At 37.2% G+C, this 15,886-nt stretch overlaps 1 protein-coding gene across 3 annotated transcripts in view; it reads right to left on the bottom strand.

Annotated features, from left to right (window-relative positions):
* FBXL5 (F-box and leucine rich repeat protein 5) overlaps positions 1–15,886 on the bottom strand; it is a 61,487-nt gene that overhangs the window by 6,728 nt on the left and 38,873 nt on the right. For 2 of the 3 annotated variants that reach the window (XM_027103302.1, XM_027103301.1), the window contains exons 10-11: positions 3,417–3,539; positions 1,066–1,214 (exon numbers count right to left, since the gene is read on the bottom strand). In XM_027103302.1, the coding sequence (XP_026959103.1) occupies positions 1,066–1,214; positions 3,417–3,539 (272 nt within the window). The remainder of the gene's footprint in view (positions 1–1,065; positions 1,215–3,416; positions 3,540–15,886) is intronic. The other variant, XM_027103303.1, reaches the window with a different exon arrangement.

Below are 15,886 nucleotides of genomic sequence, written 5' to 3'. Positions count from 1 at the left end.
ATGTAAATTTTTTCCAATTATAAATACAGGAGGTTGACTTCCTTACTAATAGTTGAGGAGCAGCTTTTTATGCTTCAGGACTTCAGTCTCTACCAGTGATTATCAAATGCCCAACAGGGCACTGAACGTACTTTGAAAAAGCACATTAAACAGTCCCACTGCAGGGCAGGAATAGGCTTAAAAAATAAAACAAGGGGATTCCCTGGTGGTGCAGTGGTTGAGAGTCCGCCTGCCGATGCAGCGGACACGGTTCGTGTCCCGGTCTGGGAAGATCCCACATGCCGCCGAGTGGCTGGGCCCGTGAGCCATGGCCGCCGAGCCTGCGCGTCCGGAGCCTGTGCTCCGCAAGGGGAGAGGCCACAACAGTGAGAGGCCCGCGTACCACAAAAAAATAAAAAAAATAAAACAAAACAAAAAAATCAAGAAATGTTTACCTGATGATTGTTAAAAGTAGGTTCAGGGTTCAATCTCCATAATACTATAGGAATTTTAATCACATTTAAAGCACCTCAGCCTCTTCCCAATACCACACTCACCATCCTCCTCAATCTTCCAAGAGATTTATTTGGAACCAGATTCAGGGTCCCTGAGGAGTTCACATTACCAAAGTCCTCCTTTTTCTACTACATTATGAAGTTTTCTTGTCCTACATCCCTAAGAATTAGGTGTATCTAGAACAGCAATACACTGTATTGTTAATGAGTGGTCTTTCACTCTAGAGGAATTTCCCAAAATTTTATAAGAATTTTAATAATTCTATAAAAACTTGTCACTTTGGATTGATTATACTATTACATATTTCTAAAATCTGGCAGAATGGATAGTTGAGATATCTCTCCAAAAGAAAACTTATCTTTAGAAAGATAAGAAAACTTATCTTTAGAAAGATAAGAAAATTTATCTTTAGAAAGATAAGAAAACTTATCTTTCAGACTAAACCTGAAAGTAAAAATGTTTGGTAATCAGAAATCTAGAAAACAAAATAGAAACCCTAAGAATTTTCAGAACTGTTAAAAATTTTTACATCAACTCCTCCAAAATTATCCCATTGTTAAAAGGCATTACCGTTAATGTTGTCACAGTAGTAAAAGTATTCATCATTTAGAGAAGGACATGCTGAAACCAAATCCTGCAGGCCTGCACCAGTTACAGTAAGACAACCAGAGAGATTAAGGTGCTCCAAATAAGGTAGCCCTCCTCCCAGAGTCAAAACCCTGTAAGAGAAGCAATTCAACAATTAGAATATATTAACAATTAAAATGTATTGTAAAATCTATGAAAACTTATGTATTCCTATGGCCCAATGGACTATTAACAGACCTTTCAATCTGGTAATGAAAAATTAAAGTATCTCTATAAAACATGACAACTAACTTCATCCTTAGGCAGGATACATTTAACAGAGACATTTCTGAAGACATTCAATAAACAAGTCTATGAAATGTTCTTTATAAGAACATTACAGTAACTCAATTCTTACAGGAAGGAAGTAATGAATCCTGGAATTGTAATCTTCACTCTCCTACTAAACTAAGTAAAAATTATCAAGAAAATTACTAAACAGTTTGGCAGTTCCTCAAAGAGTTAAAGAATCAGCATATACCCAAGAGAAGTGAAAACATATGTTCACAGAAAAACTGGCAAACAAATGTTCACAGCAGCATTATTCATAATATCCAAAAAGTGGAAACAATCCAAATGTCCACTAATCAATGAGTGGATAAACAAAATTTAGTATAAATATCATGTAGCCATAAAGAACTGATACATGCCACAGCATGCATGAACCTTGAAAATACTGTGCTAAGTGAAAAAAATCATACACAAAAGACCACATACTATGTAATTCCACTTATATGAAATATCCAAAATAAGCAGAATAGACAGACAAAGTAAATTAGTGGCTACCAGGGGCTGGGGGCAAAGAGGAATGAAGAATGACTGCTAATGAGTAAATGGTTTCTTTTTGGTTTAATGAAAATGTTTCTAATTTGATAGTGGTAATGGTTGCCAACCTTATAAGTATACTAAAACCACTGATTTGTACCCTTTAAAAGAATGAATTTAATGTGAATTTCATTTCAGTAAAAATGAAAACATTGCTTTTCATGGCATACCCTAGAAGAATTTTAAAAAACAATTTACATAAAAAGAATAAAATGAGAAATTGACTGAAATGACAATGGCAGAGCTGAAAAATATCAAGAGCAAAACTGAGAACATCAATTCCCTCTATAGAACAGCAAAAACTGGGAAAACTAGAGACAGTCTATCTTGACAGCACTATCCAAAAACTAATAATACAATAAATTTAGTAAAAAAACAAATAGCATGATTATGCAGATACATGGAAATTAGGAAGTAAAGGTAAGTAAAAGTATGTAAACTACTGAGATTAGAATAAACTATGGAAATATTTATATATTCAGTGACAGGCACTGATGGACAAAGATCAGTACATACATTTTAATGTTTTGTCATTGCATGTTTACAAGAAAAACCTGGCCTATCAAAAAGAGCTTATCAAGACCCCAATACACGTGAGAGATTTAAATGCATACTTCTCCTTATATTTTGACTGAAAAAGACTGACTTTTTCTTAAATCATAGATTCCCTGATCCATTCCTACAGTTTAAATTAGTAACAGTGGCAGTTCAGAACTTCAGTGGCTTGACTGGGCCACAGTAATTACAAATAGACATCTTTAAAGGAAGACTATTGTTTAAAGTTTATTGATTCTTTTTTTCCTATAAAGTTGAATAGCTCAGAATAAAAAATAAAACAGCTTCTAAAAAGTGGTCTAAAAGATCTCAGAAGGTATCTCAATGCAGAAACTGCTTCATGTTCTAAAACTTACAAATTTTCAGTACACTGAGGACAGACTGCATGGAATGTAAAACTTTATATCACAAATACACTTGAGTAAACTGTATATGCATTCACTGAGTCTAGTGGGATATCAAACAAGACAAAAGTAAACAAGCAGTTATAATATCATATGATGAATGCTCTCCTGGGAACGTATTTAAGGGCCTTGGTGGAGGGAGGGGGACAGGGGTCACAAACGGTTTCCCTTAAAAAGTGACGTTTAAACTGGAATGGAGATAGAAATGAACAGAAGTTAGCCAATAAACGTTTGTTAGAGAGAGAGCAAATGCAAATGTATGAAGACAGAGAAATACAGTACAGGCATACCTCAGAGATATTGCAGGTTGAGTTCCAGACCACCACAATAAAGCGAATATCACAATAAAGCAAGCCACACAATTTTTTTGGTTTTCTGGTGCATATAAAAAAGTTAGGTTTACATTATACTGTAGTCTATTAAGTATGCAATAGCAGTATGTCTAAAACACTATATGCATACCTTAATTAAAAATACTTTATTTTATTGCTAATTGCTAAAAATACTTATTGTATCATCTGAGCCTTCAGCAGCAAGTCATAATCTTTTTGCTGGTGGAGGGTCTTGCCTCCATGTTGACGTCTGCTGACTGATCGAGGTGGTGGTTGAAGGCTGGGGTGGCCGTGGCGGTTTCTTAAGATAAGACAACAATGAAGTTTTTTTTGCTGCATTGACTGACTCTTCCTTCCACGAATGATTGCTCTGTAGCATTTTGCCCTACTTCTTTCAAAATTGGAGTCAATTACTTTCAAACCCTGCCACTGCTTTAACAATTAAGTTTATGTAATATTCTAAATCTTTTGTTGCCACTTCAACAGTCTTCACAGCATTTTCACCAGGAGTAGATTCCATCGGAAGAAACCACTTTCTTTGTTCATCCATAAGAAACAACTCCTTATCCATTAAAGTTTTATTACGGATATAATTCAGTCACATTTTCATACTCTACTTTTAATTCTAGTTCTCTTGCTATTTCTAACCTGCAGTTACTTCCTCCAGTGAAGTCTTGAACCCCTCAAAGTCATTCATGAGGGTTGTAATCAATTTCTTCTAAAATCCTGTTAATGTTGATATTCTGATATGTTCCCAAGAATCACAAATGTTCTTCATCGCATCTAGAATAGTGAATCCTTTCAAGAAGATTTTCAATTTACTTTGCCTAGCTCAGAGGAATCACTACCTAAGGCAGCTACATAGCCTTACAAAATATATTTCTTAAATAGTAAGACTTGAAAGTTGAAATGCCTCCTGGATCAATGGGCTGCAAAATGGATGTTGTGTTAGCAGGCATGAAAACAACATTAATCTCAGCGACTTCCCTGGTGGCACAGTGGTTAAGAATCGCCTGCCAATGCAGGGGACATGGGTTCGATCCCTGGTCCGGGAAGATCCCACATGTCATGAAGCAAGTAAGCCCATGCACCACAACTACTGAGCCTGCGCTCTAGAGCCCACGAGCCAGCTACTGAGCCCACGTGCCCCAACTACTGAAGCCCGCACACCTAGAGCCTATGCTCTGAGACAAGAGAAGCCACTGAAACAAAAAGCCCGCGCACTGCAACAAAGAGTAGCCCCTGCTCACCACAACTACAGAAAGCCCGTGCACAGCAACGAAGACCCAACACAGCAAAAAATAAATAAATTTATAAAACAAACAACAACAAAAAACATTAATCTCATGGTACATCTCCATCAGAGCTCTTGGGTGAGCAGGTACATTATCTCTGAGCAGTATTTTGAAAGGAACCTTTTTCTTCCTAAGTAGTAGGTCTCAACAGTGGGCTTAAAAAGTCAGTAAATCATGTTGTAAACAGATGTGCTGTCATCCAGGCTTTGTGGTTTCATTTACAGAGCACAAGCAGAGTAGATTTAGCATCATTCTTAAGGGCCCTAGGATTTTCAGAATGGTAAATAAGCACTGGCTTCAACGAAGCCACCAGCTGCATTAACCCCTAATAGAAGAGTCAGCCTGTCCTTTGAAGCCAGGCACTGACTTCTCCTCTGTACTCACCTTGCACTTTTATGTTATGGCTTCTTTCCTTAAATCTCATGAACCAACCTCTGCTCGCTTCCAACTTTTCTTCTGCAGCTTCCTCACCTCAGCCTTCACAGAACTGAAGAGAGTTAGGGTCTTGCTGTGAATTAGGCTTTGGCTTAAAAGAATACTGTGGCTAGTTTGATCTTCTATCCAGACCACTAAAACTTTCTCCTTATCAGCAAAAAGGCTGTTTCACTTTCTTACCATTCATGTGTTCAATAGAGTAGCACTTTTAATTTCCTTCAAGAACTTCTCCTTTGCTTGTATAGCCTGGCTAACTGTTTGGTGCAAAAGACCTAGCTTTCAGCCTATCTTGCTTGGCTTTTGACGTGCCTTCCTCACTAAGTGTAATCATTTCTAGATTTTGATTTAAAGTGAGAGATGTGTGACTCATTTTACTTGAATACTTAGAGGCCACTGTAGGGTTATTAATTGGCCTAATTTCAATACTGTTGTGTCTCAGGAAATAGGGTGGCAGGAGAAGATGGAGAGAGATGGGGGAATAGCCAGTTGAAGCAGTCAGAACACACACAGTATTTATCGATTAAGTTTGCCATCTTATATGGTTTGTGGCACTCCAAAACAATTACAGTAGTATCATCAGAGATCACTGATCACAGATCACCATAACAAATATAATAATAATGGAAGTTTGAAATACTGAAGAATTAAAGTGTGACACAAAAACGTGAAGCAAGCAAATATCGTTAGAAAAATGGGACTGACAGACCTGCTCGATACAAGGTTGCCACAAACCTTCAATTTGTATAAGACGCAATTATCTGCAAAGCACAATAAAGCAAAGTACAATGAAACAAGGTATGCCTGTATACCTGGAGGAAACGAAAATAGCTGAGTATGGTTAAAGAAAGGATGGTTTTGTGTGTTTGTGTGTTATGTTTATGTTTACCTACTTGCTGTCTTTTTTTTGGCAGAGGTGAAGATGTGAGGAAGTAAAAGGAAGAGACTTAAAGAAGGTAACAAGATATAAACTACAGAGGCAAGCAAGGGCCAAGAATCTGAACTTTAACCAAAGGGCAATAAGACTCACTGAAACGCTTAAAGGAGTAATAACAAGTAATAAGAAATGCATGCTAGAAAGATCACTCTAGTCTACTTTTTATCACCAATACCCAGGTATGTCAGGCACAGGCCTACACAGTAAAATGCAAAATACATTCTTTGCTCTCAAACAAAGAAAGAAACATTTAAACAAAGTATTAATAATGCATGCAATAAGAAAAAAAGTTTTAGAAATATATACAAATTACAGAAATAATACAGACCAGGGAGTGATTCAAAGTAGTAATCTTTAAAAGATCAGAACAAAATCCAGAATTCAACAATGTATAATTCACATTATCTGGTATCCAATCAAAAACTACTAAACACTCAAAGAATCAGAAAAAAAGAATCAATAGAAACAGACCAATAAATGATAAAGATGATGAAATTAGGAGATAATGACTTTAAAACAGATTTCATATTTTAAATATGCTCAAGGATTTAAAAGAAAATATGAACATAATGAAACAAAAAACATGTCTATAGATTAGTTTTTTTTATGTTTTAATATATTTACATACATTATTGATGTGCTTATATGTGTGTGTATATGTATATATCAGGGAGGATCACGAGTGTACCAAATGAAACTTCTAGAGATGAAAAATACAATATCTGAAATAAAAAATACACTGAACGAGATTAGCAGTAATTAGACATTGCAAAAATTAGTGGACTTGAAGAACAACCAGATTAACCAAAATGAAGCACCAAGAGAAAAAAGAACAAAAACAGTAAGGAAAAGAAAAAGCCCTGGTGTTATGGGTTGAATTGTGTCCCCTCCCACCCCCATCAAAAAAAGATATGTTGAAGTCTTAACCCTCAGTATCATAAATGTGACTTTAGTTGGAAATACGGTCTTTGCAGATTTAAGATCAGGTCATTAGGGTGGGCCTTAATCCAATATGACTGATGTCCTCCTAAGAAGAGGGATATTTAGACACACACACACACACACACGGATAATGCCATGTGAAGACGCATAGATATACAGACACAAAAAGGAGATGGCCGCGTGAAGACTGAGGCAGAGATTGGGGTTATAGTGCCACAAGCCAAGCAACACCTGGGTCTATGAAAAGTTTCAAGAGTTAAGAAAGGATGCTCCCTTAAAGGTTTCAGAGGGAACATGGTTTGGCCAACACCCTGATTATTGAACTCTAATCTCCAGAACTCTAAGAGAATAAATTTCTATCATTCTAACCACCTAGCTTGTGGTACTTTGTCATGACAGTCCAGGGAACTATTACACTAAAGTGACCTATAGTACAGTATCAAGAAGTCTGACATACATGGAAGTCCCAGCAAGAAGCAGGGGTAAGAGAATAGGGAGGAGAGAAAAAGTACTTGAGGAAATAATAGCTGAATTTTGTTTTTCAATTTTATGAAAGCTAGGAATAACATATCCAAGAATCTCAATTAACCCCAAGCAAGATAACAATGAAGATAACCACACCAAGGCATACCATATGCAAACTGCATTAAAAGCAGAAATAAAATTTTAAAGCAGCTAAAGAAAAAACATACATAATATACGGAAGAACAAAGATAAAAATTTAATACAATTCTCATAAATGACGCAAGCTGAAAGACAATGTAACATCTTAAAAGTGCTAAAACAAAACTACCAACTTAGAATTCTATACACAGTGAAAATCCTTCTAAAATGAAGGTGAAATAAAGAGTTTTTCAGACAAGAACTGAGAGTTTACTGACAAAAGACTTAACAGTACAAAAAACTACAGAGAACTCTGCAGGCAAAAGAAAAACAATACCAAATGGAAACATGAAACTGTACAAAAGCATGAAGAATGGCAAAAAAGGTGAAATAAGACTTCTTTGTTAATTTTTTCTAAAAGACAATTGTTTGGGACTTCCCTGGTAGTCCAGTGGTTAAGACTTCACCTTCTAATGCAGGGGGTACGGGTTCGATCCCTGGTCGGGGAGTTAAGATCCCACATGCCTCATGGCCAAAAAAAAAAAAAAAAGACAATTGTTTAAAGAAAAAATATTAACAATGTATTATGGGGTTTAAAACATATATAGAAATAAAATATATAACAAAAACAGCACAAAGAATGGGGAGGGGAACAGGCGATTACTGTTTTAAGATTCTTACATTCTATGTGAAATGGTATAATACTGTTTGAAGGTAGAAAGCAATTAGTTAAAAATGCATACACAAAAGCATAAAACAGTAATTATAAATCTACGTTAAAGGGCACACAATGTATAAAGCTGTAACCTGTACCAATAACAATATAAAGGAGATGAGACAGGGATGTCAAGAGTGGAGTATTTGTACATGATTGAAACTAAGCTGGTTGTCAAACTAGGTTGTTTTAAGATCAAGATGTTAATTGTATCCCTAAGGTAACAACTAAAAAAATAACTTTAAAAAACAAAGAAAATGGAGAAAAAGGGAATCAAATGGTGTATTACAACAAAACAAAACATAAAAAGAGGAAGTCACTGAGAAAATGAGGAACAAAAGCATGTAAAACATAAGGAAAAGAAATAGATAAATGGCATAAGTAAAGTCTCCTTTATCAGTAATTACTTTAAAAATGAATCCATCAAATTCTCCTCCTGAAAGGCAGAGATTAACAGACTATATTAAAAATTTTTAAACTTCAGAATTTTAAAAACATGATCCATCTATATACTCTTTATTAGACACCTCACTTTAGATGCAAACACACTAAGAGGTTAAAAGTAAAAGCATGAGAAAAGATACTCCAAGCAAAAAGTAACCAAAAGGGGGGAGTTCCCTGGCAGTCAAGTGGTTAAGACTCCAGGCTTCCACTGCAGGGGGCACGGGTTCAATCCCTGGTCAGGGAACTAAGATTCTGCATGCCACATAGTGAGGCCAAAAAACAAGGTAACAAAAACAGAGCAAGAGTGACTATAATACTGTGAAACAAAAAAGACTTTAAATTTTTAAATGTTTACAAAAGGCAAAGGGTATTAGGATATTATATATTGGTAAAAGGTGTACTCCACCAAGATTAAAAAAAACTGAGAACATATACACACTTAACAACAGAGCCCCAAAATATATGATACAAAATTGATAGAACTAAAGGGAAAAATGAAAAGTCCTACAAAAATAGTCAGAAATACAATACCCCAATTTCAATAATGGATAGAACAAGTGGACAGAAGATCAAGAGGGAAATAGAGAACTTGAACTACACTATTAACAGATTAGTCCTACCAAACATAAAGAGAACATTCCGGTTAAAAACAGCAGAATACACATTCTTCTCAAGTGCACATGGAATACTCAGATCACGTTTGGCCACAAAAAAAGGCTTAATAAATTTTAAAAGGTTGAACTCATAGAAAGTATAACTTTGCTTCTTTGAAAAGATCATCAAAACTTGACATTTAGTTAGTATAACTAAGAAAAAAAGAGGACTCAAATTACCAATGTAAGAAATGAACATTAGGGGACTTCCCTGGTGGCACAGTGATTAAGAATCCGCCTGCCAATGCAGGGGACATGGGTTCGAGCCCTGGTCCGGGAAGATCCCATATGCCACGGAGCAACTAAGCCCGTGTGCCACGACTACTGAGCCTGCACCCTAAAGCCCGCAAGCCACAACTACTGAAGCCCACATGCCTAGAGCCCATGCTCTGCAACAAGAGAAGCCACTGCAATGAGAAGCCCGCACACTGCAACAAAGAGTAGCCCCCGCTACTCTTCTCTACTCTAGAGAAAGCCCATGCGCAGCAAGGAATACCCAACACAGCCAAAAATAAATAAATAAATATTAGAAATGAAAGTTAGGACATTACTACCGATTTTACAGAAATAGAAAGGATTATAAAATAGTACCATGAACAACTGTATATCAACAAATTGTATAACCTAGATGAAGTAGACAACTCCCCTAGAAACACAAAAAGTAACAAAACTGACTCAAGGAAAAAAACAAACAAACAAACAGAAAATCAGAATACACCTACAACAAGTAAGGAGACTGAATTAGTAATCAAAGCTTCCCAACTAAGAAATCAAAATCAGATGCCTCACTGGTGAATTCCACTAAACATTTAGAGAAGTAACAATCCTTCTCAAACTCTTAAAAAACACTGAAGAGGAGGAAGAATTCCTACTCATTCTATGAGGCCAGTATTATTACCCTGATACCAAAGCTAGACAAAGGCACAAGAAAAGAAAACTACAGGCCAAATGTCCCTTACAAATATAGATGCAAAAATCCACAACAAACACGAGCAAACTGAATCCAGGAGCATATTAAACAGATTACACACCATGACCAAGTGAGTTTTATCCCAGGGATGCAAGGGCGGTTCTCAATCAAATTAACATATCACACTAATAGAATGAAGGAGAAAAAAATACATGATCATCTCAACTGATGCAGAAAGAGCATGTGACAAAATCAAATACACTTTTATGATAAAAATACTCAGTAAACTAGGACTAGAAGAGAACTTCCTCAACATAAGAAAAGCCATATATGGAAAACACACAGCTAACACAGTCAATGATGAAAGACTGAAAGCTCTTCCCCTAAGATTAGAAACAAGATAAGGATGCCCACTATGGATGCTTCCACTTAATACAGTACTGGAAATTCTAGCCAGAGCAATTAAACCAGAAAAAAAAAATATTTTAAGGCATCTAAGTTGGAAAGGGAGAAATAAAATAATCTCTGTTTGTAGATGACATGATCTTATACATAGAAAACTCTCAAGAAATCACACCAAAAAAAACTGTATTAAGAGCTAAAAAACAAATGTGGAAGAGTAGCAGGATACAAAATCCACATTCAAAAATCAGTTAGGGGCTTCCCTGGTTGTGCAGTGGTTAAGAATCCGCCTGCCGAAGCAGGGGACACGGGATCAAACCCTGGTCTGGGAAGATCCCACATGCCGCAGAGCAACTAAGCCTGTGCACTGCAACTACTGAAGCCCGTGCTCTGCAACAAGAAATCCACTACAGTGAGAAGCCCGTGCAATGCAAGAAAGAGTAGCCTCTGCTATCCACAACTAGACAAAGCTCACGTGCAGCAACGAAGACCCAACACAGCCAAAAATACATAAATTAATTTTTTAAAAATCAGTTATATTTCTATACGCTAGCAATGAACAATCTGAAAAAGAAATTAAGAAAATTCCACTTAAAATAGCATCAAAAAATTAAAATACTTAAGAATTAACTTAACTAAGGCAAAAGACTTGTACACTGAAAACTGCAAAACACTGCTAAAAGAAATTAAAGAAAAAATGACAACAAGGACTCAAATACTTGTATGCCAATATTCACAGCAGCATTATTCACAACAGCTAACAGGGCGAACAATCCAAGTGCCCATTGATGATGACATCAATGACAAACAGATAAACAAAATGTGGTATATAAATACAGAATATTATTCAGCTATAATAAGGAATGAAGTTCTGATACATTCTACAACGTGAATGAACCTTGAATACATTATGCTAAGTGAAATAAGCCAGACAGAGAGGACAAGTATTTTATGTTTCCACTTACATGACGTATCTATGTTGTATAAATGATGCAAATACATAGAGACAGAAAGTAAAACAGTAGGGAGCCTGGGAGGGTTGGAAGAGTAAGCAGTTACTGCTTGATAGTTACACTTTCTGTTGTGAGTGCTGAAAAAGTTTTGGAAATATTTGCAATGTTATACAACATTGTGAACTCAGAGGGCCACTGAGTTGTACACTTAAAAATCATTAAAATGGAAGGACTGGTTCAAGATGGCGGAGTAGAAGGACGTGCTCTCACTCCCCCTCGCGAGAGCACCGGAATCACAACTAACTGCTGAAAAATCACTGACAGAAAGACACTAGAACTCAGCAAAAAAGATACCCCACATCCAAAGACAAAGAAGCCACAATGAGATGGTAGGAGGGGTGCAATCACAATAAAATCAAATCCTATAACTGCTGGGTGGGTGACTCACAAACTGGAGAACACTTATACCACAGAAGTCCACCCACTGGAGTGAAGGTTCTGAGCCCCACGTCAGGCTTCCCAACCTCGGGGTCCACCAACAGGAGGAGGAATTCCCAGAGAACCAGACTTAGAAGGCTACTGGGATTTGATTGCAGGACTTCAACAGCACCGGTGGAAAGAGACCCCACTCTTGAAGGCCACACACAAAATAGTGTGCGTATCGGGACCCAGGGGAAGGAGCAGTGACCCCATAGGAGACTGAACTAGACCTACCTGCTAGTGTTGGAGGGTCTCCTGCAGAGGCGGGGGGTGGCTGTGTCTCACCATGAGGACAAGGACACTGGCAGCAGAAGTTCTGGGAAGTACTCCTTGGCATGAGCCCTCCCAGAGTCCGCCTTCAGACCCACCAAAGAGCCTGGGTAGGCTCCAGTGTTGGGTCGCCTCAGGCCAAACAACCAACAGGGAGGGAACCCAGCCCCACCCATCAGCAGACAACCAGATTAAAGTTTTACTGAGATCTCCCCACCACAGCAACAGCCAGCTCTACCCACCACCAGTCCCTCCCATCAGGAAACTTGCAAAACCCTCTTAGATAGCCTCATCCACCAGAGGGCAGACAGCAGAAGCAAGAAGAACTACAATCCTACAGCCTGTGGAACAAAAACCACATTCACTTCAGAAAGACAGACAAGATGAAAAGGCAGAGACCTACGTACCAGATGAAGGAACAAGATAAACCCCCAGAAAAACAACTAAATGAAGTGGAAATAGGCAACCTTCCTGAAAAGAATTCAGAATAATTATAGTGAAGATGATCCAGGACCTTGGAAAAAGAATGGAGGCAAAGATCCAGAGGATGAAAGAAATGTTTAACAAAGACCTATAAGAATTAAAGAACAAACAAACAGATATGAACAATACAATAACTGAAATGAAAAATAAAGGAGAAAGAACCAATACCAGAATAACTGAGGCAGAAGAACGGATAAGTGACCTGGAAGACAGAATGGTGGAATTAACTGCCATGGAACAGAAGAAAGAAAAAAGAATGAAAAGAAATGAAGACAGACTAAGAGACCACTGGGACAACATTAATAAATGCAACAACATTCACATTATAGGGGTCCCAGAAGAAGAGAGAGAGAAAGGACCCGAGAAAATATATGAAGAGATTATAGTCGAAAACTTCCCTAACATGGGAAAGGAACTAGCCACCCAAGCCCAGGAAGCACAGAGACTCCCAGGCAGGACAAACCCAAGGAGAAACATGACAAGACACACAGAAAACAAATTGGAAAAAATTAAAGACAAAGAAAAATTACTGAAAGCAGCAAGGGAAAAACTACAAATAACGTACAAGGGAACTCCCATAAGGTTAATAGCTGATTTCTCAGCAGAAACTCCACAAGCCAGAAGGGAGTGGCATGATATACTTAAAGTGATGAAAGGGAAGAACCTACAACCAAGATTACTCTATCCGGCAAAAAAAGAAAATTACAGAAATATATCACAGATGAATATAGATGCAAAAATCCTCAACAAAATACTAGCAAACAGAATCCAACAGCACATTAAAAGGATCATACACCATGATCAAGTGGGACTTATCCCAGGGATGCAAGGATTGTTCAATATACGCAAGTCAATCCATGTGATACACCGTATTAACAAACTGAAGAAGAAAAAGCATATGATCACCTCAATAGATGCAGAAAAAGCTTTTAACAAAATTCAACACCCATTTATGATAAAAACTCACCAGAAAGTGGGCACAGAGGGAACTTACCTCAACATAATAAAGGCCATATACAACAAACTCATAGCAAACATTGTTCTCAGTGGTGAAAAACTGAAAGCACTTCCTCTAAGATCAGGAACAAGACAAGGATGTCCACTCTCACCAGTATTATTCAACATACCTTTGGAAGTCCTAGCCAGGGCAATCAGAGAAGAAAAAGAAATAAAAGGAAGACAAATTGGAAAAGAAGAAGTAAAACTGTCACTGTTTGCAGATGACATGATACTATACATAGAGAATCCTAAAGATACCACCAGAAAACTACTAGAGCTAATCAATGAATCTGGTAAAGTTGCAGGATACAAAATTAATGCACAGAAATCTCTTGCATTCCTATACACTAATGATGAAAGATCTGAAAGAGAAATTAAAGAAACACTCCCATTTACCACTGCAACAAAAAGAATAAAATACCTAGGAATAAACCTACTTAGGGAGACAAAAAACCTATATGCAGAAAACTATAAGACACTGATGAAAGAAATTAAAGATGATACCAACAGATGGAGAGATATACCATGTTCTTGGACTGGAAGAATCAATATTGTGAAAATGACTATACTACCCAAAGCAATCTACAGATTCAATGCAATCCCTATCAAATTACCAATGGCGTTTTTTATGGAACTAGAACAAAAAATTTTAAAATTTGTATGGAGACACAAAAGACCCTGAATAGCCAAAGCAGTCTTGAGGGAAAAAAACGGAGCTAGAGGAATCAGACTCCCTGACTTCAGACTATACTACAAAGCTACAGTAATCAAGACAATATGATACTGGCACAAAAACAGAAATACAGATCAATGGAACAAGATAGAAAGCCCAGAGATAAACCCACACACCTATGGTCAACTAATCTGACAAAGGTGGCAAGGATATACAATGGAGAAAAGACAGTCTCTTCAATAAGTGGTGCTGGAAAAACTGGACAGCTACATGTAAAAGAATGAAATTAGAACACTCCCTAACACCATACACAAAAATAAACTCAAAATGGATTAGAGACCAAAATGTAAGACCAGATACTATAAAACTCTTAGAGGAAAACCTAGGAAGAACACACTTTGACATAAATCACAGCAAGATCTTTTTTTGATCCACCTCCTAGAGTAATGGAAATAAAAACAAAAATAAACAAATGGGATCTAATGAAACTTAAAACCTTTTGCAAAGCAAAGGAAACTACAAACAAGACGAAAAGGCAACCCTCAGAATGGGAGAAAATATTGGCAAACAAATCAACAAAGGATTAATCTCCAAAATATATAAACAGCTCATGCAGCTCAATATTAAACAAACAACCCAATCCAAAAATGGGCAGAAGACCTAAATAGACATTTCTCCAAAGAAGACATACAAATGGCCAAGAAGCACACGAAAAGCTGCTCAACATCACTAATTATTAGAGAAATGCAAATCAAAACTACAATGAGGTATCACCTCACACCAGTTAGAATGGGAATCACTGGAAAATCTACAAACAACAAATGCTGGAGAGGTTGTGGAGAAAAGGGAACCCTCTTGCCCTGTTGGTGGGAATGTAAATTGATACAGCCACTATGGAGAACAGTATGGAGGTTCCTTAAAAAACTAAAAATAGAATTACCAAACGACCCAGCAATCCCACTACTGGGCATATACCCTGAGAAAACCGTAATTCAGAAAGAGTCATGTACCACAATGTTCATTGCAGCACTATTTAAAATAGCCAGGACATGGAAGCAACCTAAATGCCCATCGACAGACCAATGGATAAAGAAGGTGTGGTATATACATACAATGGAATATTACTCAGCCATAAAAAGGAATGAAACCGAGTCATTTGTAGAGATGTGGATGGATCCAGAGACTGTCATACAGAGTAAAGTAAGTCAGAACGAGAAAAACAAATATCACATATTAACGCAAATATGTGGAACCTAGAAAAATGGTACAGATGAACCAGTTTGCAGGGCAGAAATAGACACACATGTACAGAACAAACATGGACACCAAGGGGGGAAAGTGGCGAGGGGGGTGGTGGTGGTGTGATGAACTGGGAGATTGGTACTGACACATATACATTAATATGTATAAAATGGATAACTAGTAAGAACGTGCTGTTTAGAAAAATAAATAAAATA

This window comes from Aethalodelphis obliquidens, unplaced genomic scaffold (assembly GCF_003676395.1).
Source record: "Aethalodelphis obliquidens isolate GAN/ISIS:26980383/991018 unplaced genomic scaffold, ASM367639v1 scaffold6, whole genome shotgun sequence".
In the NCBI taxonomy this organism is placed as follows: domain Eukaryota; kingdom Metazoa; phylum Chordata; class Mammalia; order Artiodactyla; family Delphinidae; genus Aethalodelphis; species Aethalodelphis obliquidens.
The sequence above is the reverse complement of the archived record's forward strand: the minus strand, read 5'-3'. Positions and strand labels throughout refer to the sequence as shown.